At 55.6% G+C, this 27,911-nt stretch overlaps 2 protein-coding genes across 6 annotated transcripts; both read right to left on the bottom strand.

The window, feature by feature from the left end:
- LOC128826304 (immunoglobulin superfamily member 1-like) lies at nt 1-8,941 on the bottom strand. Its single transcript, XM_054009551.1, has 7 exons — nt 8,873-8,941; nt 8,653-8,688; nt 7,052-7,336; nt 5,684-5,974; nt 4,682-4,966; nt 3,341-3,624; nt 1-105 (listed from the first exon to the last, which is right to left on the bottom strand). Exons 1-7 carry the CDS (start codon nt 8,901-8,903, stop codon nt 1-3), a joined length of 1,317 nt encoding a protein of 438 aa, XP_053865526.1. The 5' UTR covers nt 8,904-8,941.
- On the bottom strand, nt 461-27,606 carry LOC128826729 (T-cell-interacting, activating receptor on myeloid cells protein 1-like). 5 transcript variants are annotated; one of them, XR_008442880.1, is made up of 6 exons: nt 27,508-27,606; nt 27,317-27,352; nt 21,804-22,080; nt 20,464-20,717; nt 18,774-19,077; nt 461-488 (listed from the first exon to the last, which is right to left on the bottom strand). XR_008442880.1 is itself a non-coding variant. In XM_054010176.1 (6 exons), exons 1-5 carry the CDS (start codon nt 27,563-27,565, stop codon nt 19,175-19,177), a joined length of 747 nt encoding a protein of 248 aa, XP_053866151.1. In that variant the 5' UTR covers nt 27,566-27,606; the 3' UTR covers nt 18,993-19,077. The 5 variants fall into 5 exon arrangements, 4 of the variants coding, with proteins under 4 accessions (XP_053866149.1, XP_053866150.1, XP_053866151.1 ...); XM_054010176.1 differs by lacking the exon at nt 461-488 and adding an exon at nt 19,175-19,296 and having other exon boundaries at nt 18,993-19,077; XM_054010177.1 differs by lacking the exon at nt 461-488 and adding an exon at nt 19,175-19,293 and having other exon boundaries at nt 18,993-19,077.
- Nucleotides 27,607-27,911: the final 305 nt, after the last annotated feature.

The following is a 27,911-nucleotide window of genomic DNA, read 5'->3' as shown; positions in this document are numbered from 1 at the left end:
TCATTCATCCAGGTTCTCGTGACGCTGCCTGAACTTCTCACTCACCTTTGTCAGCTGAACCCACCACGAGGGGACATTTGGAGGCTCCGGTATCACAGCCGCTCCCTGCGGTGGGGAGATTTGGGGGCAAGGGAGAAGGAAGCTCTGGTGGTTTGTACAATAGAAATACAGGGCGGGGGAGGTCTAGGGAGAAAGGTGGGAGAGAAAAGTGGCTGGGGACCCCACTGCAGAGAGAGGAGGGGGACAGACACCTGGGGGGCAGTAAGTGCCAGGGCCAGATGCAGCGCCCCACACACAGGGGCCAAAGGCTCTGTATCGGGGCACTGGGATGTGTGCGAATCTGTGGGATGGGGTGGGGGCCAAACACACCCTGCCCAGTGCGGCCCTGGATGGACGGGGGACGATGTAACTGGAATTTGATGTAAACGTAACTGGAATATGCTTTATGCAAAAGGTCTCTTGTAAGGTATCATTACAAAGCTTATGATCTACTGAGTGTGATCATCCCATTTGTTTGCATGTATTATTTCTATGTCTGGAGTTAGGCGAATAAGATATAAACTTGTATTACTAATGTAAACATGTTAGGTGGAAGCCTTTACGGGTGCTTCAGAATCAATGTGAACTGTGAATGGGTTTGTTTACCTGCAGGCCTTCCTATGTACCTGTCTTCAGGCTACTAGGCCAGGGGATGGCAACCTTTCAGAAGCGGTGTGCTGAGTCTTCATTTATTCACTCTAATTTAAGGTTTCACGTGCCAGTAATACATTTTAATGTTTTTAGAAGGTCTCTTTCTATAAGTCTACAATACATAACTAAACCATTGTTGTGTGTAAAGTAAATAAGGTTTTTAACAATGTTTAAGAAGCTTCATTTAAAATTAAATTAAAATGCAGAGCCCCCCAGACCGGTGGTCAGGACCCAGGCAGTGTGAGTGCCACTGAAAATTAGTTTGTGTGCTGCCTTTGGCACGTGTGCCATAGGTTGCCTACCCCTGTACTAGGCTATGAAGAAGGAGGTCTTACAGTGAGATGTGATCATGTCACCTGAACTGGAATCCATCTTAAACCTGGTGCTTTTCCATTTAGAGAGAGGGGTGGGAACCCAGAGAGACAAAGGATTCCCAACTTGGGCCAAAGCTATAAAAAGGAGTGGAACAGAACAAAGGGGGCTTCCAGTCATAAGGAATCCCCTAGTTACCACCTGCGTTGGAACTAACAAGGGCTGTACCAGGAGAAGGGATTGGGCCCAGACTACGAAGGTATCTAGTCTGTGAAAGAAGCTTTTTGGAACATCTCTGCAGTGAGATTTACCTGTATTCAGTTTCTTAATGTATTAGGCTTAGACATGCAAGTTTTGTTTTATTTTACTTGGTAACTTACTTTATTCTGTCTGTTATTACTTGAAACAACCTAAATCCTACTTTTTATACTTAATAAAATCACTTAATTTTGTTTATTAATTAACCCAGAGTAAGTGATTAATACCTGGGGGAGCAAACAGCTGTGCAAATCTCTCTATCAGTGTTATAGACAATTTATGAGTTTACCCTGTATAAGCTTTATACAGAGTAAAACGGATTTATCTGCGGTTTGGATCCCATTGGGAACTGGGTGTCTGGGTGATGAAGACAAGAGCACTTCTTAAGCTGTTTTCAGTTAAGTCTGCAGCTTTGGGGGCGTGGTCAGACCCTGGGTCTGTGTTGCAGCAGACATAGCGTGTCCAGCTCAACAAGGCAGGTTTCTGGAGGCCCAAACTGGCAGGGAAAACGGGCTCAGAGGTCATCTCAGCACATCAGGTAACAGTCCCAAGGGGGTCTCTGTGACCGAACCCGTCACACCGCTGTCAGGTCGGGAGCTGTTTGGTGGGGGGTTTCTCCGAGGCAGGGGTGTTTGGAGGCAGGGGGTTTGTGCCGGCGTCTCACCAACCTACGGGGAATCCACTTGTCCCCCGGGGAGATTTTCTTCCCTGCACGGCCGGATCCAGGCTCTGGGGGCTCAGAGAGACAGCGGGTTAGGGGGGCCCATGTCACCCTGGGCCCAGCCCCTGGGGGGAGCAAGGGGCACAGAAGGGGGGGTCACTTCATCTAGGGCGCCCCCCTTGGGCGGCTGTAATAGGCCTCAGCCAGGATCAGCCCCAGGACGAGCAGGACCGCGGTACCCAGCCCCAGACGGGCGATGTTGGCGTTGGTGAAATCTGGGGGGGCTGCTGTGGGGAGAAGGGAAGAGTCACTCGGCAGCTTGGATGGGGAGATCAGCAGCTGGCAGTGCCCCAGAGCGAAGCCCCCAACCCTCCGTCTGACAGATCTGGCCCAGCCCCCCTCTGGGGGTCTCCCAGGCACCGCGGCTCTGGGGCCTCCTCGGGGCCGGACCCCCTCAGGGAAGGCTGCGTCCTGCTGCCCCGGGGGTTCTGAGCCTCAGCTTCCCTGGTGAAGGGGGCTCCCAGGTGGACGAACTGCCCCCGAGACACCCGGCACTCCAGCACCAGGCCAGGGGATCGTGACAGTCAGAGCCTCAGGGTCTTAGCCCCCCAGAACAGGGAACCACCCCAGCTCCCTGTCCCCATAGGACTCCTCTGTCCACCCCCACAGGTGCCTCTGCCACGGCCTGTCTGCTGTGCAGTGAGCTCATCCCCGGGGTATCTCGGGTGCTGCCAAACACAGCCAGGCAGCGTTCGCTGGGGGAGGCTGGTACGTCATCTGCTGCGCCCGACACTCGGGCAATGCCCAGGGCCCTAGGGGGCTGCCCCTCCCGCTGATGTCTGGCCCCACCCACCCAGAGTCAGTGCCCCCATCCCCCACAGCCAGCCCCAGCCCCTGGGAACCACCACCTGTTTCCACGGTGGGTTCAAAGGCAGATTCCACCAACCACCCCTGCACAACGGAGACAGGAATCTCCACCCCTTCAGCCCTGAATCTCCAGCTGCTGCTGCTCCCCCCAGCTGGGGAACCCCCCAGTGACTGTCCCCACTCCCCGGCCGATTGTCCCCTCTGCTGGGCCCAGGGCTCAGGGCAGAGCCTGGCTCTGAGCGTCCCATCGCTGCAGAGCCCCCCCGAGGATCTGATGGGTGAGGGGCTGTGGAGCCGGGCCCCTCACCTGCTACCCTGTTTCCCCGAAAATAAGACAGTGTCTTATATTAATTTTTGCTCCCAAAGATGCGCTAGGTCTTATTTTCAGGGGATGTCTTATTTTTCAGAAATGAAAAATGCCTTATTATCGGTGGATGCCTTATTATCGGGGAGGTCTTATTATCGGGGGGATGCCTTATATTACAACGAGAGGCAAAACTGTAAGTAGGCCTTATTTTCGGAGGATGTCTTATTTTCGGGGAAACAGGGTACCACCAGCTGCACGGGGTCGCTGGGCTCTGAGGAGATGAAGGGCTCTGATCGGTTCCGGTAGCTGCAGCTGTAGTTCCCTCCGTGCTGCCGGCCCACGGTGGGGATGCGGAACTCGGCCCTGTTCCCAGGAGGGTCCATGTGTCGCGGCGGGTTCAGGTCTCCAGCCTTGTGCAGGAAGAACCTCACGTCCCGGTGCTGCCCCTGACACGGGATGGTGGCGTCTGCCCCTGGGGCAGTGACCCAAATGGGGCTCAGAGAGATGGAGGGTCTGGGTAATCTGGGATCTGCACACAGGAGACAGGCTGTGAGAGCCAGACCCGGGCACCCACCCAGCCCCGGTCTTCCCGGCTGATCCCAACCACGGGCAGATCCAGAGGCCCCCGGGCAGAGATTCTCTCCCTGATCCCAGAGTTCCCCCTCACCCAGAATCCTGGTCCTGCAAGCTGGGTTCCGAGCCCCACAGACACCGAGCCGCGGCTGCCTAGTGCTTGGGTCATCATATGCCATGTGTGGCCCCTGCCTCATTCACTGCGTCCGGCCCCGCCCAAGCACAGAGCTACTCACGGGCTGGTCTCTGGCACCCAGCACTGCAGGGCCCAAGCCCCACACAGGAAGGGAGTCAGCGCCCCGAGAGGCAGGGAAGCATCTTTATCCCCATTCTACACGGGGGGAAATAGAGTCACAGAGAGATTCATTTTTTTTAGTGAGTTCCTAGGGGCAGGGACTGTCTCTTCACTCTGTCTTTATGCAGCATCGGGCACAATGGGGCCCTGATCATGGCAGGGACCCTACACGCTCCCCCAGCCCAAGGGATTCAGTGCTATTGAGGCCAGCGTTTGCAGATGTCTCTGTTAACTGTGGGCATCTAGGTTTGTGGATTGAGCCCGCCCCCGCCCCGATGAAGGACATTTTTGAAAACCGTGACGTGCTCCCATCACACAGAGTCTGTGGCTGCGCCAGGAAGGACCTGATCTCCTGGGTCCACCAAGCCACCACTTCTCCTGGAGCCCCTGTCTCATTCAGTCCCAGCCGGGGCACCGCCTGGGGCAGGGCCTGGAGAACAGAGGGGAGGGGATCACGGGATTAAATAGCGACTCTCAGTTCCTACGCACAAGGGGCAGCGTTAAAGTTGCCTCCCTGCCCCGAGTCTCCAGGGGCTGCTGCTCCCCCTTGGCTGGGGAACCCAAGTGACCCCATCCCCGCTCCCCGGCCGGGCGTCCCCTCTGCGGGGTCAGGGCTCAGGAAAGAGCCCGGCTCTGAGCGTCCCATTGGCACCGAGCCCCCGTGAGGGTCTGGCTGGGGGTGGGGCTGGGAGCGGGGACGCCGAGCCGGGCCCCTCACCTCTCACCACCAGCTCCATGGGGTCGCTGGGGTACGACACAGCGAATGGCTCCGATCTGCTGTGATAGGAGCAGCTGTAGCTCCCGCCGTCCTCCCGGCTCACATTGCTGATGGGAAACACAGCCTCAAACCCGTCCGAATCCACAGATAGGAAATGGCGTCGCTCTTTATTCAGCACGAACCGCATGTCCCGGCGCTGCCCCTGACACCAGATGGCCACGGATTCCCCCAGGGAGACCCCCCCGCTGGGGCTCAGGGAGATGCTGGGTTTGGGGTAGCTGGGCTCTGCAGTGGGAAGCAGACAGGCCGTGAGACGCAGGCCCCGTCACTCAGTCCTGGGGCCCGTCCTCATCACAGGCCTCAGTGGTGGGTCAGACCCGGCGGCCCTGGGGACGGACTCCTGGATGCCTTTCCACAGGGGCCAGTTTCCTCTGAGCCCTGGGCTAACAGCATGAGACACGGAGCAACCCCAGCCCCTGGGGGCCCAGAGTTCTGCTCCCTAGCGGGTGACAGGCCAGTCAAGTCTCCAGGGTCCATTCACTCCCTGCCTTCTCTGCTGGGAGGGTTGGGAGCCAGGACTCTTGGATTCTATCCCTCTGGTGGGGGGGGAGGGAGTGGGGTCTAGTGGTTAGAGTAGGGGGGCTGGGAGCCAGGACTCCTGGGTTCTGTGCACAGCACCACCACTGACTTGTAGGGGACTGTGCAAGTCTCTACTATACACTGAGGTTTATAACCTTCAGCTCCGCTCATCATCCCGTAACTGATGTGTTGTCTGGGAAAGGCCCCCCAGCTCTGCAGCTCCCCCTGGGGGCAGGGATCCCCCCTTCCTCTGACCCAAATCTCCACTGGCTGCTTCTCCCCACTGGCTGGGGAACCTCCCCGGCCGGGCATCCCCTCTGCTATGCCCAAGCCTGGCTCTGAGTGTCCGATTGGTGCAGAGACCCCCCGAGGTTCTGGCTGGGTGTGGGGCTGGGAGTGGGGATGCCAAGCCAGGCTCCTCACCTGCTACCAACAGCTCCACATAGCTGCTGGGGTATGACGAGATGAAGGGCTCTGATTGGGGCCGGTAGCTGCAGCTGTAGTTCCCTCCATGCTGCCGGCCCACGGTGGGGATGCGGAACTCGGCCCCGTCCCCAGCAGTGTCCATGTGTCGCTGCGGGTTCAGGTCTCCAGCCTTGTGCAGGAAGAACCTCACGTCCCAGCGCTGCCCCTGACACCGGATGGTGACGTCTGCCCCTGGGGCGGTGACCCCAGTGGGGCTCAGAGCGATGGAGGGTCTGGGTAAGTTGGGATCTGGGCACAGGAGACAGGCTGTGAGAGCCAGACCCGGGCACCCGCCCAGCCCTGGCCTCCCCAACCAGCCCCTGCCCTGGGTAGATCCACAGACCCCCAGGCAGAGATTCTCTCCCAGATCCCAGAGTCCCCCCACCCAGAATCCCAGCCCTGTGAGCTGGGCTCCCAGCCCCACAGACACCGAGCTGCAGCTGCCTAGTTCTTGGGTCCTCATCTGCCCGTGTGTGGCCCCTGCCTCATTCCCTGCATCTGCCCCGCCTGAGCACAGAGCGACTTATGGGCTGGTCTCTGGCGCGCAGCACTACAGGGCCCGAGCTCCACACAGGAAGGGAGTCAGCCCCCTGGGAGGCAGAGTGGTGTCTTTATCCCCATTCTACACAGAGGGAAACTGAGACACAGACAGATTCACTTTCCTTAGTGAGCTCCCAGGGGCCAGGACTGTCTCTTCACTCTGTGTTTATGCAGCGCCTGGCACAACAGGGCCCTGATCATGGCGGGGGCCCTACATGCTCCCCCAACACAAGGGATCCAGCGCTATTGAGGCCAGCGTTTGCAGAGGTCTCCACTAACTGTGGGCGTCTCGGTTTGTGGGAGCTCGGCCTGAGATCCCCCAAGATTGAGGCCCCCACTATGAAGGACACTTTTGAAAACTGTGACGTGCTCCCATCACACAGAGTCTGTGGCCGCGCCAGGAGCTGGGCCAGATCTCCTGGGTCCCAGCCCAGTGCTGTGTCCACCAAGCCACCGCTTCTCCTGCATCCCTGCCTCATTCAGCTCCGGCTGGGGCAGGGCCTGGAGAACAGAGGGGATGGGATCACGGGATTAAATAGCGACTGTCTGTTCCTACGCACAAGGGGCAGCGTTAAAGTAGCCTCCCTGCCCTGAGTCTCCAGGGGCTGCTGCTTCTGGCTGGGGAACCCCCAGTGACTCTGTCCCCGCTCCCCGGCCGGGCGTCCCCTCTGCGGGGTCAGGGCTCAGGGCAGAGCCTGGCTCTGAGCGTCCCATTGGCACCGAGCCCCCGTGAGGGTCTGGCTGGGGGTGGGGCTGGGAACGGGGACGCCGAGCCGGGCCCCTCACCTCTCACCACCAGCTCCATGGGGTCGCTGGGGTACGACACGGCGAACGGCTTAGATCTGCTGTGATAGGAGCAGCTGTAGTTCCCGCCGTCCTCCCGGCGCACGTTGCTGATGGGAAACACAGCCTCATTGTCGTCCGAATCCACAGGTGGGAAATGGCGTCGCTCTTTATTCAGCACGAACCGCATGCCCCGGTGCTGCCCCCGACACCAGACGCTCACGGCTCCCCCCAGGGAGACCCCCCCGCTGGGGCTCAGGGAGATGCTGGGTTTGGGGTAGCTGGGCTCTGCAGTGGGAAGCAGACAGGCCGTGAGACGCAGGCCCCGTCACTCAGTCCTGGGGCCCATCCTCACCATGCAGCCACAGTGGTGAGTCAGACTCAGGGGCCCTGGGGACAGGCTCCTGGCAGGTGACAGGCCAGTCCAGGGTCCATTCACTCCCTGACTTCTCTGCTGGGAGGGCTGGGAGCCAGGACTTCTGTGTTCTGTCCCTGGCTCTGGGAGGGGAGTGAGGTCTAGTGGGGAGAGCAGGGTGGATGGGGGCCAGGACTCCTGGGTTCTGTGCACAGCACCACCACTGACTTGTAGGGGACTGTGCAAGTCTCTACTATACACCGAGGTTTAAAACCTTCAGCTCCACCCATCACCCCGTAAGTGATGTGTTGCCTGGGATAGGCCCCCCCTCGCTCTGCAGCTCCCCCTGGGGGCAGGGATCCCCCCTTCCTCTGCCCCAAATCTCCAGTGGCTGCTTCTCCCCCCTGGCTGGGGAACCTCCCAGTGACTCTGTCCCCACTGCCCGGCCAGATGTCCCCTCTGCTGGGCCCAGTCCCCACTGCCCAGCCTGGCTCTGAGCATCCCATCAGTGCAGAAATCCCTAGAGGATCTGGCTGGGTGTGGGGCTGGGAGCCGGGACACTGGGCCACACCCCTCCCTCACCTGCTACAATGATCTCGCTGGGGTCGCTGGGCTACGACCTACAATTCTGTTCCATTATGGAGATAGTCCCCCCCTCCCCACCCCAGGCCACACCTAAGGCCAGCCAGGGAGCCTGACCAGTGGGCCCCCGCAGCTCTGCCCCCCACCCCGGGGTTCGAAATAGAGTCTGTGACCGGCAAGAGTCACACAAGACCTTGGGCCTTGGGAACGGGGGGCTGTGAGTGCAGGGGAGGGAGCTGTCAGGGGTGGATCTGGGGGTGGGGGTGGATCTGGCAGCTTCTCCCCCATGGCGGCACTGACAGTGAATGTTTCAGTTACCCTGAGGTGATTTATATCCCATGGATGGGCCCTGTTAGCGTTTGTATGAGCTGAAATAAATCCACGTGCTGTCCCTGCCCTCCACCGATCCTCACAGCCTGGGCGGGCAGGACATTGAACCAGGGACGGTTCCTGTCTGCTTCGTCAGACCCCGGGAGCCAGATTCGGCTCCTAGTTACTCCATGGGATGGGGGGCAGGGCACAGAAGAACGGGGCTGGGTCTGAGCTCACAGAGGAAGTTTGGGTTGAATTTTGGGGACGGTTCAGGACTCAGTTCCTCTTTTCCCCATCCCATGCATGCCCTCCCCCATCCTTGATGTTACCGTCCCCCCCACAGACTGATACTCACCTCCCCACACTCCGCTGTGTCCGGACAGCCAGGAGCCTGGAGAGGAGACGGCTCATTAGTGACCAGATCCCAGAGCAACTGGATCCTACACCCTCGTCCCAGATCCCCCTCTCCATGGACACACGCCCTGGTCTCACATTCCCCTCCCCCTTGGACACACACCCTGGTCTCACATTCCCCTCCCCAAAGGACACACACTCTAGCTGTCTCCAATACTCACCGAGGAGGAGGACCGTGAGAGCAGACGCCATGACAGGGCAGGGGGGACCCCTCAGTGCTGCCACCAACACCCCAGTGCTGAGCTCCACCAAGTTTGAGGCCTGAGTGCGAGCGGAATGAGGAACTGCACTGGGGGCAGCAGCCCCAGGAAGCCCGTGATGCGCTCGGCCCCTTTCTTCATATGGTTTCTCTGCAATCTCCAGGCCAAATCTACCACGGTCAGCGCTAAGCCAGATCCCTGCAACGCTCAGAAAACCACATCCTTTCCTGCAGCTGCCTGGTGTCCCCCCCCCCCCCAGTCACCTCCCAGCCCCACATGGGAGCTGCCCAGTCCGGAGACCCAGCTGGGAATTGGGGAATCTCAGGAGGCATCAAGAGGTGACAAGGCTGCCTGTCTAGCCTCCCTGGAGCAGCCGCTCAGAGCAGAGGAGGGCTCCCCCGCACACACAGTGCCCCCCACGAAGCGATCCTCTCCCATGGAGCGGGGCAGAGGTTCCTTCCTGACCCAGCTGGGCCCAACGCCCGCCCTGGAGTATGAGAGTGGAGGGACCTGGCCAACCTCCTTCCAAGGTAGTGTCACTGCAGATACTGTTCTTAGCACAGTGGTGTGAGAGAGAGACGAGACAGAGGGGTGGGGGGTGGTTTCTGGCCCCTTTGAGGTGGGGAGGGAGGGCGGGATACATTTAGATCCTAATTTCCTAAAGGAGCAGCCAAACAATCAGTGAAAAGGGGAAGTGTGTCTAGAGCCGGCGTTCGCTTCCTGTTTCTGTTACTGCCAGTGAAGCTCAGCGTAAACCTGACTCCCCAGTAGGGTGACCAGACAGCAAGTGTGAAAAATTGGGACAGGGAGTGGGGGGTAATAGGTTTCTATATAAGAAAAAGACCCAAAATCGGGCCTGTCCCTATAAAATAGGGACATCTGGTCACCCTACTCCCCGGCAGCAACCCTGTAATATATCCTGGTTCTTGGAGGGGACTGGGGTGTAGTGGTTAAAGCAGGAGGGCCCACTGCCCCCTCCCCCCCAGAGCAATCCCATCTCCCCTAGGTGTGACACACATTCCCGGAGCAGGGACAGGGGGCCACTGGTTTGTGGTTCTGTGTTTATTACAAATCTGGAGATTAACAGGATGCAAAATCACATAAGAGCTGCCTCAATGTGTCCCCTCCCCCTCCAGTAAAGGTTAAGAACCACTGCTCTAGAGGAAAACTTCCTTGAGCAACAACTGACTCTTTGTGGGTCTTACTTATATAAATCCAGGATCACCTCTGGCTCGTCAGGTGGAATCCTACCCAATCCCCTTTCAGGCAAACTGCTAGATTTCATAGTGAAAAGGTCAGAAGCATTTTCCTTCCCTTTGCCACACAAAAGCGTGGGAACCTTTTTCTTCTTGCTACAAGTTTCCAAACCGTCAGTAGGCAACACAATTAAATCACCATTCTGCTCTCCTTCTGCCCTGGCTAGGGTATCACCCTGATCAGACAGAGTTGCTGCATCCCATTCCAGCCACACATTCGCAACAGGCAAAATACAAGCACCAGAATTGTCTGGTGTCTGGGATTTTGCATAGACACTAACTGGATGCAACTGAGTTACAGAGCCGTTCTCCCCAGCAGACACAAACTCAGGACCATTCCTTTCCTGGGTTTTAGTTGAATCCAGAATCAACTCTGAGATAACTGCACTATTTTCAACCGTCACAGGCTGAAAGGCACGTCTGTCTGCTCCACAAAGAAGAGCCGGAGACACATTCTCCTTTACCAGACATACAGCTTGGGATAACCTTTCCCTTGTCCCAGCACACAGAGCCGTTCACAGACAACTGCTTGGAGGCTGGGGTAGCTCCCTCCATAGGCAAGTCAATATCCCTAACGGACACGGGCACATTTCCTTCACTGTCACAATTCTCCACACAGGTAAGGTCTACGGACACTCATCTTCCACTATCCCGGCCTTCCCAAACTGCTGACTTGACAAAGCCATCAGCTCACAAGGCTGCCAATACTCCTCCAAACTTTCCTTACCAGGCACATTGCCACTCCCAACAGATAAACTGCTGCTCTGCTCACCACACTGACCTACTTCCAGCAAATCACAGTTACCCTTTTCAGGTTCACTTTTACAAGCTGTACGAGCCAACAATCCATCACCCATCAAAAATGTACCCTGGCCTTTTCTTCCTCCGTTAGGGCTTTAACCCGACCATCCACTTTAATCTGCTCCTGAGAAACATTTTCCTGACCAATGAGATCTTTCTGCGCTTAATCTAATTCCAAATTCACTTCTAAGACATTAGACAGACGTTCAGAAATGTCATTCACAGACAAACAGCTTTTTTGCACATTTGGAGAAACCCTTCCCAGTCAAATCATTGACCACAATAGACCCAGGTTTAAGATCATTCCCTTCCTGTGACTGGTTACCTGGACTGAACAAAGCTTTAATGTTTTCCCCAATCTAAAGATCCTTTGGCAATAACTTCCTTACACCAGCTATAGCTTCATGCTAAGTACCATTCCATTCAAGGTGGATTCTGGCTGAAGGCTTACAGTAAACTCATAGAGGACTACAACATTCGCACTCTGATTTGGTAAGTAATCTTCCTCTTTTGACAAGATCTGCTTTAACAAGAGTGATGTTAGAAGCCATAATTTGCCCTAAACAGCGTTTACCATTGACTTTTACACTCTCTATGAATTTTCCATGACCACTCCCATACAGAGCATGGGCACAATATATGGGGTCACCTTCTACTGAACTTACAGGAACAGCATTTACATAAAAGGTGGCAGTGTTGGGGTACATTTGGTTACACCCAGACAACTGCTCAGAGTTATACAACATACCAACATTGTTATCAACTGGACTTTCAAGAGGATACAGTTTCTGCTGTTCTTCCATTGATTTATTGACCTGGGCCTTGGCTACACTTGCAGCTGTACAGCGCTGTGAGGTAAACCTGTTTTGGTACAGCTGAGTAGGGAAAGCGCTGCAGTCTGTCCACACTGCCAGCTGCCAGCGCAGCGCTGTGGCCACACTTGTAACATTTGCAGCTGTGTTGGGAGCGGTGCATTATGGGCAGCTATCCCAGCATTCATGTGGCTGTAACGTGCTTTTCAAAACGGGGGGGTGGGGTGGATTGTGACAGGGAGTGAGGGGGGAGAGAGAGTGCTTTTTGGAGCATGTCACCTCTCTATTTTGCAAGTTCCAAACTCCCGGCCCGCTGCTCATTCATTTACTCACTCAAAGCAAGCTGCAAACTGTTTGCTTTTCTCTGTGGTACGAGCTTTGAAACCGGCACTTCCGCATTCCTGCAGCCGGTCACAACAATGGAGAGGATTGGCCACTTGACAAGGTGATTAGTACAGCGCTGCAAGCGTTTACACTCACACCCATGAGTCGTAGCCATTCCGCTGCAGCTGTTATTCCTCTCGGAGATGTGGAGTACCTGCAGTGGTGTACCCCGGGAGATACAGCGCTGTAAGTGCCCTGCCAGTGTGGACGGGAAGTGAGTTACAGCGCTGGGGGAGGCTTTACAGCGCTGTACCTTGCAAGTGTAGCCAAGGCCTTGGAGCTAAAGTCTGGCCGTCTCCTGTTGCATTTGGTGAGTCTTCTGTTGCATCTGGCGAACCCCCTCCTCAGCAGTCAGCAGGTCAATATGCTCCCTACGAGCCCCTTCCTCTCTCTGAGGCCTTGGCTACACTGCATCCGAAGAAGTGGGCTGTAGTCCACGAAAGCTTATGCTCTAATAAATTTGTTAGTCTCTAAGGTGCCACAAGTACTCCTGTTCTTTTTGCGGATACAGACTAACACGGCTGCTACTCTGAAACCTGGCCATTAACAGATCTCTCAGTTCTTGATTTGTAGCTTTCTTTTTAAAGCTTAACCCTTTTCTGAACACAAATCTTCCAGGGCTTTTCTGTCAAGGCCCTCATATGCTCGTTGCTCACCCATTGCAACTGCTCTTTAACCAACCAAACTCTCACTATCAAAATTCAAATTTGGATAGCGTGGGGCTCTGACCCAAAGCTTCATTGACCTGGTTCGGTGGATCCAAGCCCGACTACGCCACTGTGACGATGATGCCCTTGGTGGGACACAACTGAGAGTATCAGGACAAATTGCTCAGAGCAGGGCAGTTACAGCCCAAGGTTGGGGGTCCTTTGCACACCGAGGCAAACCAAACCAGCCAAACAGAGAAGACTTACATTTTACCCCACTGGCTAACCATAAGTCATACAAGCAATTCCCTTAGACACTCACCTTGCATGATTTAGAGTCAGAGGCTATTCAATCAGAATATCATTTTTATGACTATATTGAGCCCATACATATTGGAGCTGACCTAGAAGCAATCAAAAGGTTATTACATCATAAACAGCTCACGTATTACATCAGCAATTTAAGGTCAGAAGGTCTTAAGACCCTCCTCACAGTCCAGCATTCTGTAGGTAATATAAAGCAAATCCTTAAGAAGGTAAAGGAGGAAACTACACCACTACACTGGTGGGAAGGTATTTTTAGTACAGATGCAGGTGAGACACATGCTGCTTTGGTTCATAATGCTTCACCCAATCATGGTATTTTTAATAATTCAGTTTCTTCTGATCATCTATGTAATTATATTAAATGTTTGTCTGTGTAGGCTCAAGAAAGCTAAGAAAATATCTAAATGAACTCCTTTTGATATTTCAGCACTTAGCACTCTGATATAACAGTTCGTCTTAACACAGATGCCTATCCTCTCTTGTATTTTATACATAATGTTTTGTGTTAATATGTATAATAAGTGGTGGTTATTGTGATGGTTAATCTCAAACACCACCAAGGAGGGGATATGTTAGCTATAAATAAGTAAGGGATGCTGGTACTGTTTAATGTGTTCAATTAGCTGTTTTAATAATGTATTTATGAGGCAATGTTATGTGAATCACTGGTTTTAATGAAATCCAACATGGAGTATATGAACTGTGACCCTTGGACTCCATCTTTGTAGGCTGACTTGTTTACAGTTAAGACACTGGATTCCCCTGGCTCAAACCGGACAGAACCGGCTTTTCCCGCCAGAGCCAGCCCCCAACATGCCGTTCCCTCAGAACTCCCCCCCCCCCCAGACTATATAAGATCTTGTTCAGCGCCGGCGCGGGGCTGTCCGTTCCAGCGGCAGCGCGTGGACGGTCGGGTCTTCCCATGGCTCCAGAGCCAGTGAGAACACCACCCATCCGATAGCAAAACCAAGGGGAGGGATAGCTCAGTGGTTTGAGCATTGGCCTGCTAAACCCTCTGTTGGGAGTTCAATCCTTGACAGGGCCATTTGGGGCAAAAATCTGTCTGGGGGTTGGACTAGATGATTTCCTCAGGTCCCTTCCAGCCCTGATATTCTATTATCGCCATCCCCACCACAGCAAATCCACCTGACCCGTGAAGGGTCCTGCTGTTTTCTTGGTGATCAGCATCCCAGAGGGTCTCCCTGCCCGTCATCGGGACTTCCCAGTGGTCCTCCTCAAAGGTTCCCAATCAACCGGAGAGTAGACGGTGCTGGGCCTCACATCCCTATATGGTGCCTACTGTGGGGAGGGATAGCTCAGTGGTTTGAGCATTGGCCTGCTAAACCCAGGGTTGTGAGCTCAATCCTTGAGGGGGGGCCGCTTGGGGATCTGGGGCAAAATCAGTACTTGGTCCTGCTAGTGAAGGCAGGGGGCTGGACTTGATGACCTTTCAAGGTCCCTTCCAGTTCTAGGAGATGGGATATCTCCCTTAATAATAAATAGCAGGGAAAAGTTTCTGTATTGGGGCATCATTTGTTGTTTTCTCAAATACCAAGGGAGGTTTGGTGGGTTTGAGCTTCAAGCTCCTAAACCAGTCACGGATTCACTGTTTGTCTATGCTCGTGTTTCTGCCCCTATTTTACACAGTTTCTGTACCTTTACCCTTAATACATCTACCTTTGTTTGTACCATATTACCTTGAGTTTCCCGGGAGCTACGACTGAAACTGCCCGAGGACCTAAATCCAGAGCACCCTTCTGTACCCATCTATCTACTTAATGGGCCCCCTAGTCTGGGAGCCAGGATGCCTGGGTTCTATCCCCGGCTCTGGGAGGGGAGTGGGGTCTAGTGGTTAGATTGGGAGAGGGCTGGGAGTCAGAGGTGCTGGGTGCTGCACAGACACAGGGAGAAAAAGCCCCCACCCTAAAGCCAAGTCCTGATGATCTAACCAAACACAAGGTGCAGGAGGGATGATTATCCCCCATTCGTAAAAGGGGAAATGGAGGCACAGGCAGGTTAAGTGACACCCCAAGGTCCCCTGGGGACAGGGATCCCCCCCTCATTCCCCAATCTCCAGTGGCTAGGGAACCCTCCAGAGACTCTGTTCCTGATCCTCGGCTGGGTGTCCCCTCTGCTGGGCCCCGGGCTCAGGGTAGAGCCTGGCTCTGAACGCCCATCGGCCCAGAGATCCCCTGTGCGTCTGGCAGGCTGTAGAGCTGGGAGTGGGGATGCCAAGCCGGACCTCTCACCTGCTACAACAATCCAGACATAATCACTGAGATCCAACCAGTTGGGCGGCTCTAATCTGGAGCGAGATCGACAGCTGAAGCTCCCTGAGTCTCCCATCTGGTGCTGGGGATGGTGAATTCACCCCCATCCCCAGCAGCTTCCACCTTCTGGATTTCGATTCCATCTTTATACAGAAATAATCTCCTGGCCTCGCACCGACACTGACAGTGGATGGTGACGGCTTGTCCCGGGGCGATTAACCCTCTAGGGCTGACGGAGATGGAGGGTCCGGGCGCAGGGAGCTCTGCGGCCGTTCACACACAAATAGGAGTGAGATGGGGAGACACAGACCCCTCCCGGTGTGCCTGTAACCTGCCCTTAGCGCCCAGCCCCAGGGACAGCGCCGGGGCTCACAGACATCTCACTGCATCCACAGTCTGTTACTCCCGGGGCAATACTGCACATCTGCAGGTGCACTAGGGTTGCCAATTTTGGTTGGATTTATTCCTGGAGATTTCATCACATAACATAAACTTTAATTAAAGATTAATCGTTAATTCCTGGAAACTCCAGGCCAATCCTGGAGGGCTGGCAATCCTAGAATGCGCAGAAATCATCTGTCCTGCATAATTCTCCCCCCACCCCCGCAGAAAATACATTCTGCTCCAGAAGTGCTGCAGTTCCACCTTTTGCCCACGAGAGGCCGCTCTGGTGCCAGAGCACCCAGCAGCATGAACACAACCCGCTGTTCTAGTGCCACAGCGGCCCCTGGTGGGCAAAAGGCGGAACTGCAGCACTTCTGGGGCAGAATGTATTTTCTGTGGGGAAAAATTCTCTGCCTGCCCCGTGGTGCAGAATTCCCCCAGGAGCAGAAGTTCATCACAGCACCTGCCGCAGAGCCCGGTTAGGGCAGAGTGGGGCACCCAGGGCTGCTGGGGGGGTCACAGACTGGGGCTCAGGAGCTAGTGAGGTGACTGCATTGAGTCAGATGGCCATAGAAAAGTTATGGGAGATAGATATATTAGACACAGGTTAAACAAATCCCTGGTACCAGGATAAGTAAATGGCAGCTGCTCCAGGTCAATCAAGACACATGGGGCCAATTAAGATCTTTCCAGAAGGCAGTGGAGATTGCTAGGTTGATTGGGACACCTGAAGCCAATCAGGGGCTCGCTGAAACTAGTTAAAAGCCTCCCAGTTAGTCAGGTGGGCGTGCATGTCAGGAGTTGTAGGAGGAAGTTGCGCTGTTGGAGAGACTGAGTGGTACAAGGAAGGAGGCTCTGAGGTAAGTGGAGCCTGAGGAAGTGGGGGCTGCTGTGGGGATGTAGTCCAGAGAATTGTACGTGTCCTGTTCCTAAAAGGTCCGCTACCATAGCTGATACTATTAGGGTCCCTGGGCTGGAGCCCAGAGTAGAGGGCGGGCCTGGGCTCCCCCCTGACTAATCACTGAGACTGGGAGACAACAGACTGTGCGAGAGAAGGTTGCTTCTCCTCACCTCCCTCACTGGCTTATGATGAAAATGGCTCCGTAGACTGTGACCCTTGTCTCTAGAGAGAGAGAAGGGTTAAGGGGAGGGTCACAGTGAACCTCTGAGGCTAGCGAAATCTGCCAGGAAACGCAGGACCCACGGAGACAAGTACAGAGCTTTGTCACAGTATGTATATATCTCTCCTCACTATATGTTCCATTCTATGCATCCGATGAAGTGGGCTGTAGCTCACGAAAGCTTATGCTCCAATAAATGTGTTAGTCTCTAAGGTGCCACAAGTCCTCCTGTTCTTTTTGCGGATACAGACTAACACGGCTGCTACTCTGAAACCTCCAGAAAACAGTGGATCTTGATCCGCTCTATGATGAGTACTGTATCATGAAAGATATCAACTCCAAGTTGGAGCCTGGAAAATACTCAGTTGGGGAACTCTGGTCTCAAGTGCTGAGAAACAGGACGGAAGCACTGAATTCCTGAACATGACCAAGCTGGTGTCACACATGCTCAGTATACCAGTAAGCAATGCATACACAGAGTGTGTATTTTCAATCATGATAGGTGCATGGACTGATGTCCGGAATCGAAGCAGCACAGACTTGGTGTGGAGTGAAACCCTTGTCAAAATGAATTTCTGGATGAGTTGCAAGGACTTCTAGAGCTTTGTGATTGCCCAGAAGCAAGTCATGACTATGGCAAAGTCATCCAAGAAATACTAGACTTCTGGCACGTCTGACAGGTCTGCAAATTGGGAAGTGGATTTATTGACTGAATAAAAAACCTGGCCCTTTACCCCTGCTGTTTGTTTAGTGTACAAATAAAGCTGTATGTTTAAATATGGATTACAGCTAAGTCTATAATTTAGTCAGGGGGGCTGTGACACTCTCTGATTCCAGACCTCTGTGATGTAGTTTGCTTCAGCTGTCAGTGGCTGAAGGCAGGACTATGGGGCTCCCCTCTGCAGCTGGGGCTGGAGCCAGGGCTAGAACTGTGACCCTTCTCTCCCCTGCCCTGCAACTGGGTCTGACTTTACAACCAGGATCCTGCGCCCCTGGCCACGGTCTGGGCCACGCCCCCCAAACCTGCAGGCTTTAACTGAAAACCACTCAGCATGTTTCCTATCTCTCAAGGGGATCCAAACCCCCAATAAACCCGTTTTACTCTGTGTAAAGCTTATACAGGGTAAACTCATAAATTGTTCTCCCTCTATAACACTGATAGAGAGATATGCACAGTTGTTTGCCCCCCCCCAGGTATTAATCACCTACTCTGCTTCAATTAATAAACAAAAGTGATTATTAAGTATAAAAAGTAGGATTTAAGTGGGTTCAAGTAATAATAAAACAAAACACACAAGTCTAAGCCTAATACATTTAAGAAACTGAATACAGGTAACTCTCACTCTCAGAGATGTTCCAAAAAGCTTCTTTCACAGACTAGACTCCTTCCTAATCTGGGCCCAATCCTTTCCCTGGTACTGTCCTTGTTAGTTCCAGCTCAGGTGGTAACTAGGGGATTCCTCATGACTGGTCGCCTTTGTTCGGTTCTACCCCTTTTATATCTTTGGCACAAGGCGGGAATCCTTTGTCTCTCTGGGTTCCCACCCCTCCCTCTAAATGGAAAAGCACTAGGTTTAAGATGGATTCCAGTATCCTGTGACATGGTCACATGTCCCTATAAGACCTCATTCTTCATTAACCACAGGCTGGCCCCCAGGTCCACAAGAAAGCTTGCAGGTAAATAAACCATCTACAGCCAATTGTCCTAGTCAATGGGAGCCATCAAGATTCTAAGCCACCATTAATGGTCCACACTTTACATAATTACAAGAGAACCTCAGAGTTAACTTCATATTTCTAGTTTTATATACAAGAATGATACATTCATACAAATAGATACATGCAAACAAATGGGATGACCACACTCAGTAGATCATAAGCTTTGTAATGATACCTTACAAGAGACCTTTTGCATAAAGCATATTCCAGTTACATTATATTTACACAACCATATTTCCATAAACATATGGAGTGCAACATCACACACGGCATCACAGGTTCAATCCTGGGGAGCTGTTGTCAGGTGAGGAGCTGTGGGGGGGCAGGATTCTCTGAGGCAGGGGTGTTTGGGGGCAGGGAGGTTTGTGCCGGGGTCTCAGCACCTCATGGGAAAGCGGCTCATCCCTTGGGAGATTCTCTTCCCTGCACAGCAGGATCCAGCCTCCTGGGGGTGCAGAGAGACAGTGGGTTAGAGGAGCCCGAGTCACCCTGGGCCCAGCCCCTGGGGAGAGCAAGGGGCACAGGAGGGGGGGTCACCTCACCTAAGGGGGCCCCCTTGGGCGGCTGTAATAGGCCTCTGTCAGGATCAGCCCCAGGACGAGCAGGACCGTGGCAACCAGCCCCAGGCGGACGATGTTGGTGTTGGTGAAATCTAGGGGGGCTGCTGCGGGGGGGAGGGAAGAGTAACTTGGCCGCTTGGACGGGGAAAATCAGCAGCTGGCGCTGCCCCGGGAGTGGAGCCCCCAACCCCCCTCAGCCGGCAGGTCCAGCCTAGCCCCCCCTCTGGGGGTCTCCCAGGTGCCGTGGCTCTGGGGCCTCCCCAGGGCCAGACCCCTAAGGGGAAGCCACATCCTGCTGCCTCAGCTGCCCTGGTGAAGGGGGCTCCCAGGTGAACGAACTGCCCCCAAGACACCCAGCACCCCAGGACTGGGGTAGAGGATGGGGACAATCAGAGCCTCAGGGTCTTAGCCCCCCAGAACAGGGAACCACCCCAACTCCCTGTCCCCATAGGACCCCTCTGTCCACCCCTACAGGTGCCTCTGCTCCGGCCTGTCTGCTGTGCAGTGAGCCCAGCCCCGGGATATCTCGGCTACTGCCAAACACAGCCAGGCAGTGCGCGCGGGGGGAGGCTGGTACGTTACCTGCTGCCCCCCCACACTCGGGTGATGCCCAGGCCTAGGGAGCAGACAGAGGCAGCAGAACATCTATTGGGGGGGAAGGTCAGGGGGTCCCCATAGACCCCAATGGGGGGAGGGGAAGCAAGAGCAGAGGGAATTCTGGGAAATGCTCACTCCTATAGCCAGGGGGATGTCATGTGGCCCAAGAAGGGGGGTTATTGCCCCAGGACTCTGGCACCAAGCTGGGCCCAATTTCACAGTGTAGCCGTCAGATCCTGTCCCTCCCCAGGATACTCCAGCAAATTCCAGGCTGTGACCTGCATAGCAGGAGGTATTGGGGGATCTGGGGCTGCCCCACCCACCTCTGGACACCATGACCTGTTTCCACAGCAATTGCGCCCCCCAGACCCCAACTCCTCTATGGGTCTTAAGAACAGGAGCAACCCAGCGAGCATCCCCCTGGGAAAAGCTCCCTTCTCTGCAGCTCCCTCTGGGGGCAGGGAACCCCCTCTGTCTGCCCCAAACCTCCAGTGGCTGCTGCTCCCCCTGGATGGGGAACCCCGCAGTGACTCTGTCCCTGCTCCAGAGCTGGGTGTCCCCTCTGCTGGGCCCAGGGCAGAGCCTGGCTCTGAACATCCCCTCAGTGCAGAGAACCCCCAAGGATCTGGCTGGGTGTGGGGATGGGAACAAGGACGCCGAGCCGGGCCCCTCACCTGCTACCACCAGCTGCACGGGGTCGCTGGGCTCTGAGGAGACGAAGGGCTCTGATTGGGGCCGGTAGCTGCAGCTGTAGCTCCCTCCGTGCTGCCGGCCCACGGTGGGGATGCGGAACTCGGCCCTGTCCCCAGCAGGGTCCATCTGTTGCTGCGGGTTCAGGTCTCCGGCCTTGTGCAGGAAGAACGTCACGTTCTGGTGCTGCCCCTGACAATGGGGCTCAGAGAGATGGAGGGTCTGGGTAAGTTCGGATCTGCGCACAGGAGACAGGCTGTGAGAGCCAGACCCGGCCATCCACCCAGCCCCGGCCTCCCCAGCCGGCTCCCAGGCAGATCCAGGGCCCCCCAGGCAGAGATTCTCTCCCAGATCCCAGAGTTCCCCCCACCCAGAATCCCGGCCCTGCGAGCTGGGCTCCCAGCCCCACAGACACCGAGCCACAGCTCCCTAGTTCTTGGGATCCTCATATGCCCGTGTGTAGCCCCAGCCTAATTCACTGCGTCAGGCCTGCCCTGGACATAGGGTGACTCACAGGCGGGTCTTTGGCACCTGGCAGTGCAGGGCTCCACACTGGAAGTCAGACCCCCAGGAGGCAAGAAGGGGTCATTATTCCCATTCTACACAGTGGGAAACTGAGGCACAGACATAGTCACTTTCCTCAGTGAGCTCCCAGGGGCCAGGACTGTCTCTTCACTCCGTGTTTATGCAGCGCCTGGCACAACAGGGCCCTGATCATGGCGGGGGTCCTACATGCTCCCCCAACACAAGGGATCCAGTGCTATTGAAGCCAGCGTTTGCAGAGGTCTCCACTAACTGGGGGCGTCTCGGTTTGTGGACGCTCAGCCTGAGATCCCCCAAGATTGAGGCCCCGCCCACAAGGAAGGACACTTCTGAAAACCGCGACGTGCTCCCATCACACAGAGTCTGTGGCTGCACCTGGAGCTGGGCCAGATCTCCTGGGTCCCAGCCCAGTGCCATGTCCACCAAGCCACCGCTTCTCCTGCAGCCCCTGCCTCGTTCAGCTCCAGCCAGGGCACTACCTGGGGCGGGGCCTGGAGAACAGAGGGGATGGGATCACAGGATTAAATAGCGACTCAAGGTTCCTATGCACAAGGGGCAGCATTAAAGTAGACTCCCTGCCCCGAATCCCCAGTCACTGCTGCTCCCCCCTGGCTGGGGAACCCCCCAGTGACTCTGACCCCGCTCCCAAGCTGGAGGTCCCCTCTGCGGGGTCAGGGCTCAGGGCAGAGTCTGGCTCTGAGCGTCCCATTGGCACTGAGCCCCCCTGAGGGTCTGGCTGGGGGTGGGGCTGGAAATGGGGATGCTGAGCCGGGCCCCTCACCTCTCACCACCAGCTCCACGGGGTCGCTGGGGTACGACACGGTGAACGGCTCCGATCTGCTGTGATAGGAGCAGTTGTAGCTCCTCCCGGCGCACGTTGCTGATGCAAAACACAACCTCAAACCCGTTCGAATCCACAGGTCGGAAATGGCGTCCCTCTTTTTTCAGCATGAACCGCACGCCCTGGTGTTCCCCCCGACACCGGACGTCCACGGCTCTCCCCAGGGAGACCCCCCCACTGGGGCTCAGGGAGATGTTGGGTTTGGGGTAGCTGGGCTCTGCAGTGGGAAGCAGACAGGCCGTGAGATGCAGGCCCCGTCACTCAGTCCTGGGTAGGGTTACCATACGTCCGGATTTTCCCGGACATGTCCGGCTTTTGGGGGCTCAAATCCCCGTCCGGGGGGAAATCCCCAAAAGCCGGGCATGTCCGGGAAAATCAGGAGGGAGGGAGGGCTCGGCCGGGGCCTCTTTGGCCGGGCCGGTGCGGGGCCGGGCCGGGGTCGCGGGGCCGGGCGGGGAGCAGGGGGCGCGGTGCCGGGGGCCGAGCCGCCGGGGGGTGCGCCGGGCCGCGGAGCTGGTCCGGGGTCGCGCCGGTCCGCGGAGCCGGGCCGCTGGGGGGTGCGCCGGGCCGGGCCGCGGGGGTGCGCCGGGCCGCGGAGCCGGTCCAGGGTCGCGCCGGGCCGCGGAGCCGGGCCGCTGGGGGGTGCGCCGGGCCGGGAGCCGCGGGGTGCGCTGAGCCGGGGGGCCGGTCCGGGAGCCGGTCCGGGGTCGCGGGGCCTGGGGGTGCGCCGGGCCGCGGAGCCGCGGGGTGCGCTGAGCCGGGGGGCCGGTCCGGGGCCGCGGGGGTGCGCCGAGCCGCGGGGTGCGCTGAGCCGGGGGGCCGGTCCGGGAGCCGGGCTGCGGGGGTGCGCCGAGCCGCGGGGGTGCGCTGAGCCTGGGGGCCGGTTCGGGAGCCGGTCCGGGGTTGCGGGGCCGGGGGGTGCGCCGGGCTGCGGGGGTGCGCCGAGCCGCGGGGGTGCGCCGAGCCGGGGGCCCGGTTCGGGAGCCGGTCCAGGGTCGTGGGGCCGGGGGGTGCGCCGGGCCGCCAGGGGCCGGCCGGCAGTGCTGGGCGGGCCGGGTGTGGTCGGCCGGGGCCGGCCGGCACCCCAGGGCCCGAGCCGACCCAGGCTGGAGCCGCGGGGGGGCCAGCCTAGGCCGCACCTCCTCCCCCCCCCCCCTTTACCTGCTTCAGGCTTCCCACGAATTAAATGTTCGCGGGAAGCAGGGGAGGGGGCGGAGACTTTGGGGAGGGGGCGGAGTTGGGGCAGGGGCATGGGCGGGGCTGGGGGCGGGGCCCCCTGGAGTGTCCTCCATTTGGAGGCACAAAATATGGTAACCCTAGTCCTGGGGCCCGTCCTCACCATGCGGCATCAGTGGCGGGTCAGTCCCGGCGGCCCTGGGGACAGGCTCCTGGATGCCTTTCCACAGGGGCCAGTTTCCTCTGAGCCCTGGGCTAACAGCATAAGACACGGAGCAACCCCAGCCCCTGGGGGCCAAGAGCTCTCCTCCCTAGCGGGTGACAGGCCAGTCCAGTCATAGAATATCAGGGTTGGAAGGACCTCAGGAGGTCATCGAGTCGAACCTGTTGTGTATTTGGTTGTTGTGGTGCCCCCTGCTCAGAGCAGGACAAATCCTCAACTAAATCATCCCAGCCAGGGCTTTGTCAAGCCTGACCTTAAAAACCCCTACGGAAGGTGTCATAGGTTTTACCCCCACTCTAGACTTTAGAGTACAGATATGGGGACCTGCATGTGAACCCCTAAACTGAATTACCAGTTTAGATCTGGTTTTGCAGCCACCACTCCCAAGTTCTAACTCCTTTCCCTGGGTAGCTTTGAGAGACTTCTTCATCAATTTTCTGGTGAACACCGATCCCTACCCTTGGATCTTAACACAAGGAGAATTTAACCATCTCCCCTCCTTTCCCCCACCAATTCCTGGTGAGTCCAGATCCAATCCCCTTGGATCTTAACACAAGGAAAAATCAATCAGGTTCTTAAAAATAAGACTTTTAATTAAAGAAAAGAAAGGTAAAAGAAAACCTTCTGGGAGATAGCATACCAGCTGATCTCACAGACAACAGATTCAAAACACAGAGGATGTTTCCCTGGCAAAAACTTAGTTACACAAAAGAATACCCAATTTGATTAACCCCCTAATGCCCAAGACAAGTTACAAAGAAAATAAACATAAACCTATTTATTCCCTTTACTAATACTCACTACTTGATAAGAGGCTGATTTCTGGAGCTTTTCCATTCCGGTCAAAACTGAAAATAAACTCTAAACATAGGAAACTTCACTCCTTCCTTCTTATTCCCCCCTTGGTTCCTCTGGTCAGGTGTCAGCTAGGCTAGGTGAACTTCTTAACCCTTTACAGATAAAAGAGGCATTAACCCTTAACTATCAGAAGGAGATTCCACCACCCATTCCAGTGCTTCACCACCCTTCTAGTAAAAAAGTTTTTCCTAATATCCAACCTAGACCTCCCCCACTGCAACTTGAGACCATTACTCCTTGTTCTGTCATCTGCTACCACTGAGAACAGTCTAGATCCATCCTCTTTGGAACCCCCTTTCACGTAGTTGAAAGCAGCTATCAAATCCCCCCTCATTCTTCTCTTCTGCAGACTAAACAATCCCAGTTCCCTCAGCCTCTCCTCATAAGTCATGCGCTCCAGCCCCCTAATCATTTTTGTTGCCCTCTACTGGACTCTTTCCAATTTTTCCACATCCTTCTTGTAGTGTGGGGCCCAAAACTGGACACAGTACTCCAGATGAGGCCTCACCAATGCTGAATAGAGGGGAATGATCACGTCCCTCGATCTGCTGACAATGCCCCTACTTATACAGCCCAAAATGCCGTTAGCCTTCTTGGCAACAAGGGCACACTGTTGATGCATATCCAGCTTCTCGTCCACTATAACCCCTAGGTCCTTTTGTGTAGCACTGCTGCTTAGCCACTTGGTCCCTAGTCTGTAGCAGTGCATGGGATTCTTCTGTCCTAAGTGCAGGACTCTGCACTTGTCCTTGTTGAACCTCAGATTTCTTTTGGCCCAATCCTCTAATTTGTCTAGGTCCCTCTGTATCCTATCCCTACCCTCCAGCATATCTACCACTCCTTCCAGTTTAGTGTCATCTGCAAACTTGCTGAGGGTGTGTCAAATATAAAGGGAAGGGTAACAACCTTCATAGAATATCTGGGTTGGAAGGGACCTCAGGAGATCATCTAGTCCAACCCCCCTATTCAAAGCAGGACCAATCCTCAGACAGATTTTTGCCCCAGATTCCTAAGTGGCCCACTCAAGGATTGAGCTCACACCCCTGGGTTTAGCAGGCCAGTGCTCAAACCACTGAGCTATCCCTCCCCCCACCTTCCTGTGTACAGTACTATAAAATCCCTCCTGGCCAGAGGCACAAAATCCTTTTACCTGTAAAGGGTTAAGAAGCTCAGGTAACCTGGCTGGCACCTGATCAAAAGGACCAATAAGGGGACAAGATACTTTCAAATCTGGGGAGGGGGAAAAGGCTTTGTTTTGTCTGTTCTTTGTCTGTCTGTTCTGTGTGCTTGCCGGAAACAGATCAAGAAAGCAAGCAATCCAACTCCATTAGTATTAGAAAGTACTTGCGAAGGAATGCATTAGCTTACTTTTATTTTGGCTTGTGATTTCCTTTGTCTAAGAGGGAGGTTTTTACCTGGTTTTGTAACGTTAAGGTTTTGCCTAGAGGGGAGATCCTCTGTGTTCTTGAGTCTTTCGTTAGTCTGTAAAGTACGTACCATCCCGATTTTACAGAGGTGATGCTTTTACCTTTTCTTTAATTAAAATTCTTCTTTGAAAAATCTCATTGATTTTTTCATTGTTTTAAGATCCAACGGTTTGGGTCTGTGTTCACCTGTACCAATTGATGAGGATATTTTCAAGCCTCCCCAGGAAAGGGGGTGTAGGGGCTTGGGGGGATATTTGGGGAAGGTAGAGCTCCAAGCGGCCTTCCCTGAATGTTTGTTTAAATCACTTGGTGGTGGCAGCGTTACTTAATCAAAGGAATAGGGGAGTTTTTAACCTAAGATGGTAGAAATAAGCTTAGGGGGTCTTCATGCGGGTCCCCACATCTGTACCCCAGAGTTCAGAGTGGGGAGGGAACCTGACAGGGTGCAATCCACACCATCCTCCAGCTCATTAATGAAGATATTGAACAAAACCCATCCCAGGACTGACCCTGGGGGCACTTCGCTTGATACTGGCTGCCAACTAGACATGGAGCCATTGATTACTACAAGTTGAGCTCGATGATCTAGCCAGCTTTCTATCGACCTTATAGTCCATTCATCCACCCATATTTCTTTAATTTGCTGGCAAGAATACTGGCTCCCAGCCACTCCCTGGCTTCTGTGCTGGGAGCCAGGACTTCTGGGTTCTGTCCCTGGGAGGGAAGTAGGGTCTAGTGGGGAGAGCGAGCAGGGAGGATGGGGCCAGGACTCGTGGGTTCGGTGCACAGCACCACCACTGACTTGTAGGGGGCTGTGCAAGTCTCTACTATACACTGAGGTTTATAACCTTCAGCTCCGCCCATCACCCCCTAACTGATGTGTTGTCTGGGAAAGGCCCCCCTGCTCTGCAGCTCCCCCTGGGGGCAGGGATCCCTCCTTCCTCTGCCCCAAATCTCCAGTGGCTGCTGGTCCCCCCCAGCTAGGAACCCCCCAATGACTCCATCCCTGCTTCCTGGCCAGGCATCCCCTCTGCTGGACCCAGGGCTCAGGGTAAAGCCTGGCTTTGAGCATCCCATCGGGGCAGAGACCCCCTGAGGATCTGGCTGGATGTGGGGCTGGGAGCCAGGACACTGAGCCGGGCCCATCACCTGCTACAATGATCTCGACGGGGTCATTGGGATACAACCAGCGATTCTATTCCACTATGGAGTGATAGCCCCCCCCCCACCCCCACTCGAGGCCAGTCAGGAAGCCTGACCAGTGGTCCTCTGCAGCTCTGCCCCCCCGCCCCGGGGTTGCAAATAGAGTCTGTGACCAGCAGGAGTGTGTGGGATGGCTGTAAGTGCAGGGGAGGGAGCTGTTGGGGGTGGATCTGGGGGGGTTCTCCCCACGGCTGCACTGACCGTTAATGTTTTGGTTCCCTGAGGGGATCTAGAGCATATGGACAGGCCCTGTTAGCGTTTGTATGAGCTGAAATAAATCCAAGAGCCACCCCCCACCCTCATAGCCTGTGGGGGGGCATGACCTTGAACCAGGGGACGGCTCCCAGCTGTTTCACCAGACCCCGGGAGCCAGATTCAGTTCCTAGTTACTCTCAGGGGGAGGGGGAGGGACAGGACACAGAAGAACGGGGCCAGGTCTGGGCTCACAGGAGGAGTTTGGGTTGAGTTTTGAGGAAGGTTCAGGGCTCAATTCCTCTTTTCCCCCATCCCATGCATCCCCTCCCTCGTCCTTGATGTTATCATCCTCCCCACAGACTGATACTCACCTCCCCACACCCCGCTGTGCCCGGCCAGCCAGCAGCCTGGAGAGGAGACGGCTCATTAGTGATCAGATCCCAGAGCATCTGGATCCTACACCCTGGTCTCATACTCTCCTCCCACCCACCATGGGCACTCACCCTGGTCTCAGATCCCCACCCCCCCCCACGGACATACCCTGGCTGTCTCCAATACTCACCGAGGAGGAGGGCAGTGAGAGCAGATGCCATGACGGGGCAGTGGGGACCCCTCAGCATTGCCACCAACACCCCAGTGCCCAGCTCCACCCAGCCTGAGGCCCGAGTGCGAGCGGAATGAGGAACTGCGCCGGGGGCTGCAGCCCCAGGAAGCCCGTGATGCACTTGTCCCCTTTCTTCCCTATCAGCAAATTTCTCTGCAAACTCCAGCTGAATTCTACCATGGTCAGAGCAAAACCAGCTCCCTGCAACACCCAGCAAACCACATCCCCTCCTGCAGCTGCCCAGCCCCCTCCCCATCACCTCCCAGCCCCACATGGGAGCTGCCCAGTCTGGGGACCAGATGGGAACGGGGCAATCTCAGGAGGCATAGAGAGGTGCCCAGGCTGCCATGACCTTTTCCAAC

Source organism: Malaclemys terrapin, chromosome 20, assembly GCF_027887155.1.
Source record: "Malaclemys terrapin pileata isolate rMalTer1 chromosome 20, rMalTer1.hap1, whole genome shotgun sequence".
Classification (NCBI taxonomy): Eukaryota; Metazoa; Chordata; order Testudines; family Emydidae; genus Malaclemys; species Malaclemys terrapin.
This window is presented reverse-complemented; position numbering and strand designations above follow the sequence as displayed.

Excerpts from the sequence above, each read along its gene's own strand:
- LOC128826304 (XM_054009551.1), bottom strand. The coding sequence starts at position 8,903 with ATGGCGTCTGCTCTCACGGTCCTCCTCCTCG. Across the intron at positions 8,689-8,872 it reads TCTCACGGTCCTCCTCCTCG|GCTCCTGGCTGTCCGGACAC; the intron begins GTGAGTATTGGA and ends TCTCCTCTCCAG. Across the intron at positions 5,975-7,051 it reads CATGGAGCTGGTGGTGAGAG|ATCCCAACTTACCCAGACCC; the intron begins GTGAGGGGCCCG and ends TCCTGTGCCCAG.
- LOC128826729 (XM_054010174.1), bottom strand. The coding sequence starts at position 27,565 with ATGCTGAGGGGTCCCCACTGCCCCGTCATGGCATCTGCTCTCACTGCC. Across the intron at positions 27,353-27,507 it reads TCTCACTGCCCTCCTCCTCG|GCTGCTGGCTGGCCGGGCAC; the intron begins GTGAGTATTGGA and ends TCTCCTCTCCAG. Across the intron at positions 22,081-27,316 it reads GCACAGCGGGGTGTGGGGAG|AGCCCAGCTACCCCAAACCC; the intron begins GTGAGTATCAGT and ends TTCCCACTGCAG.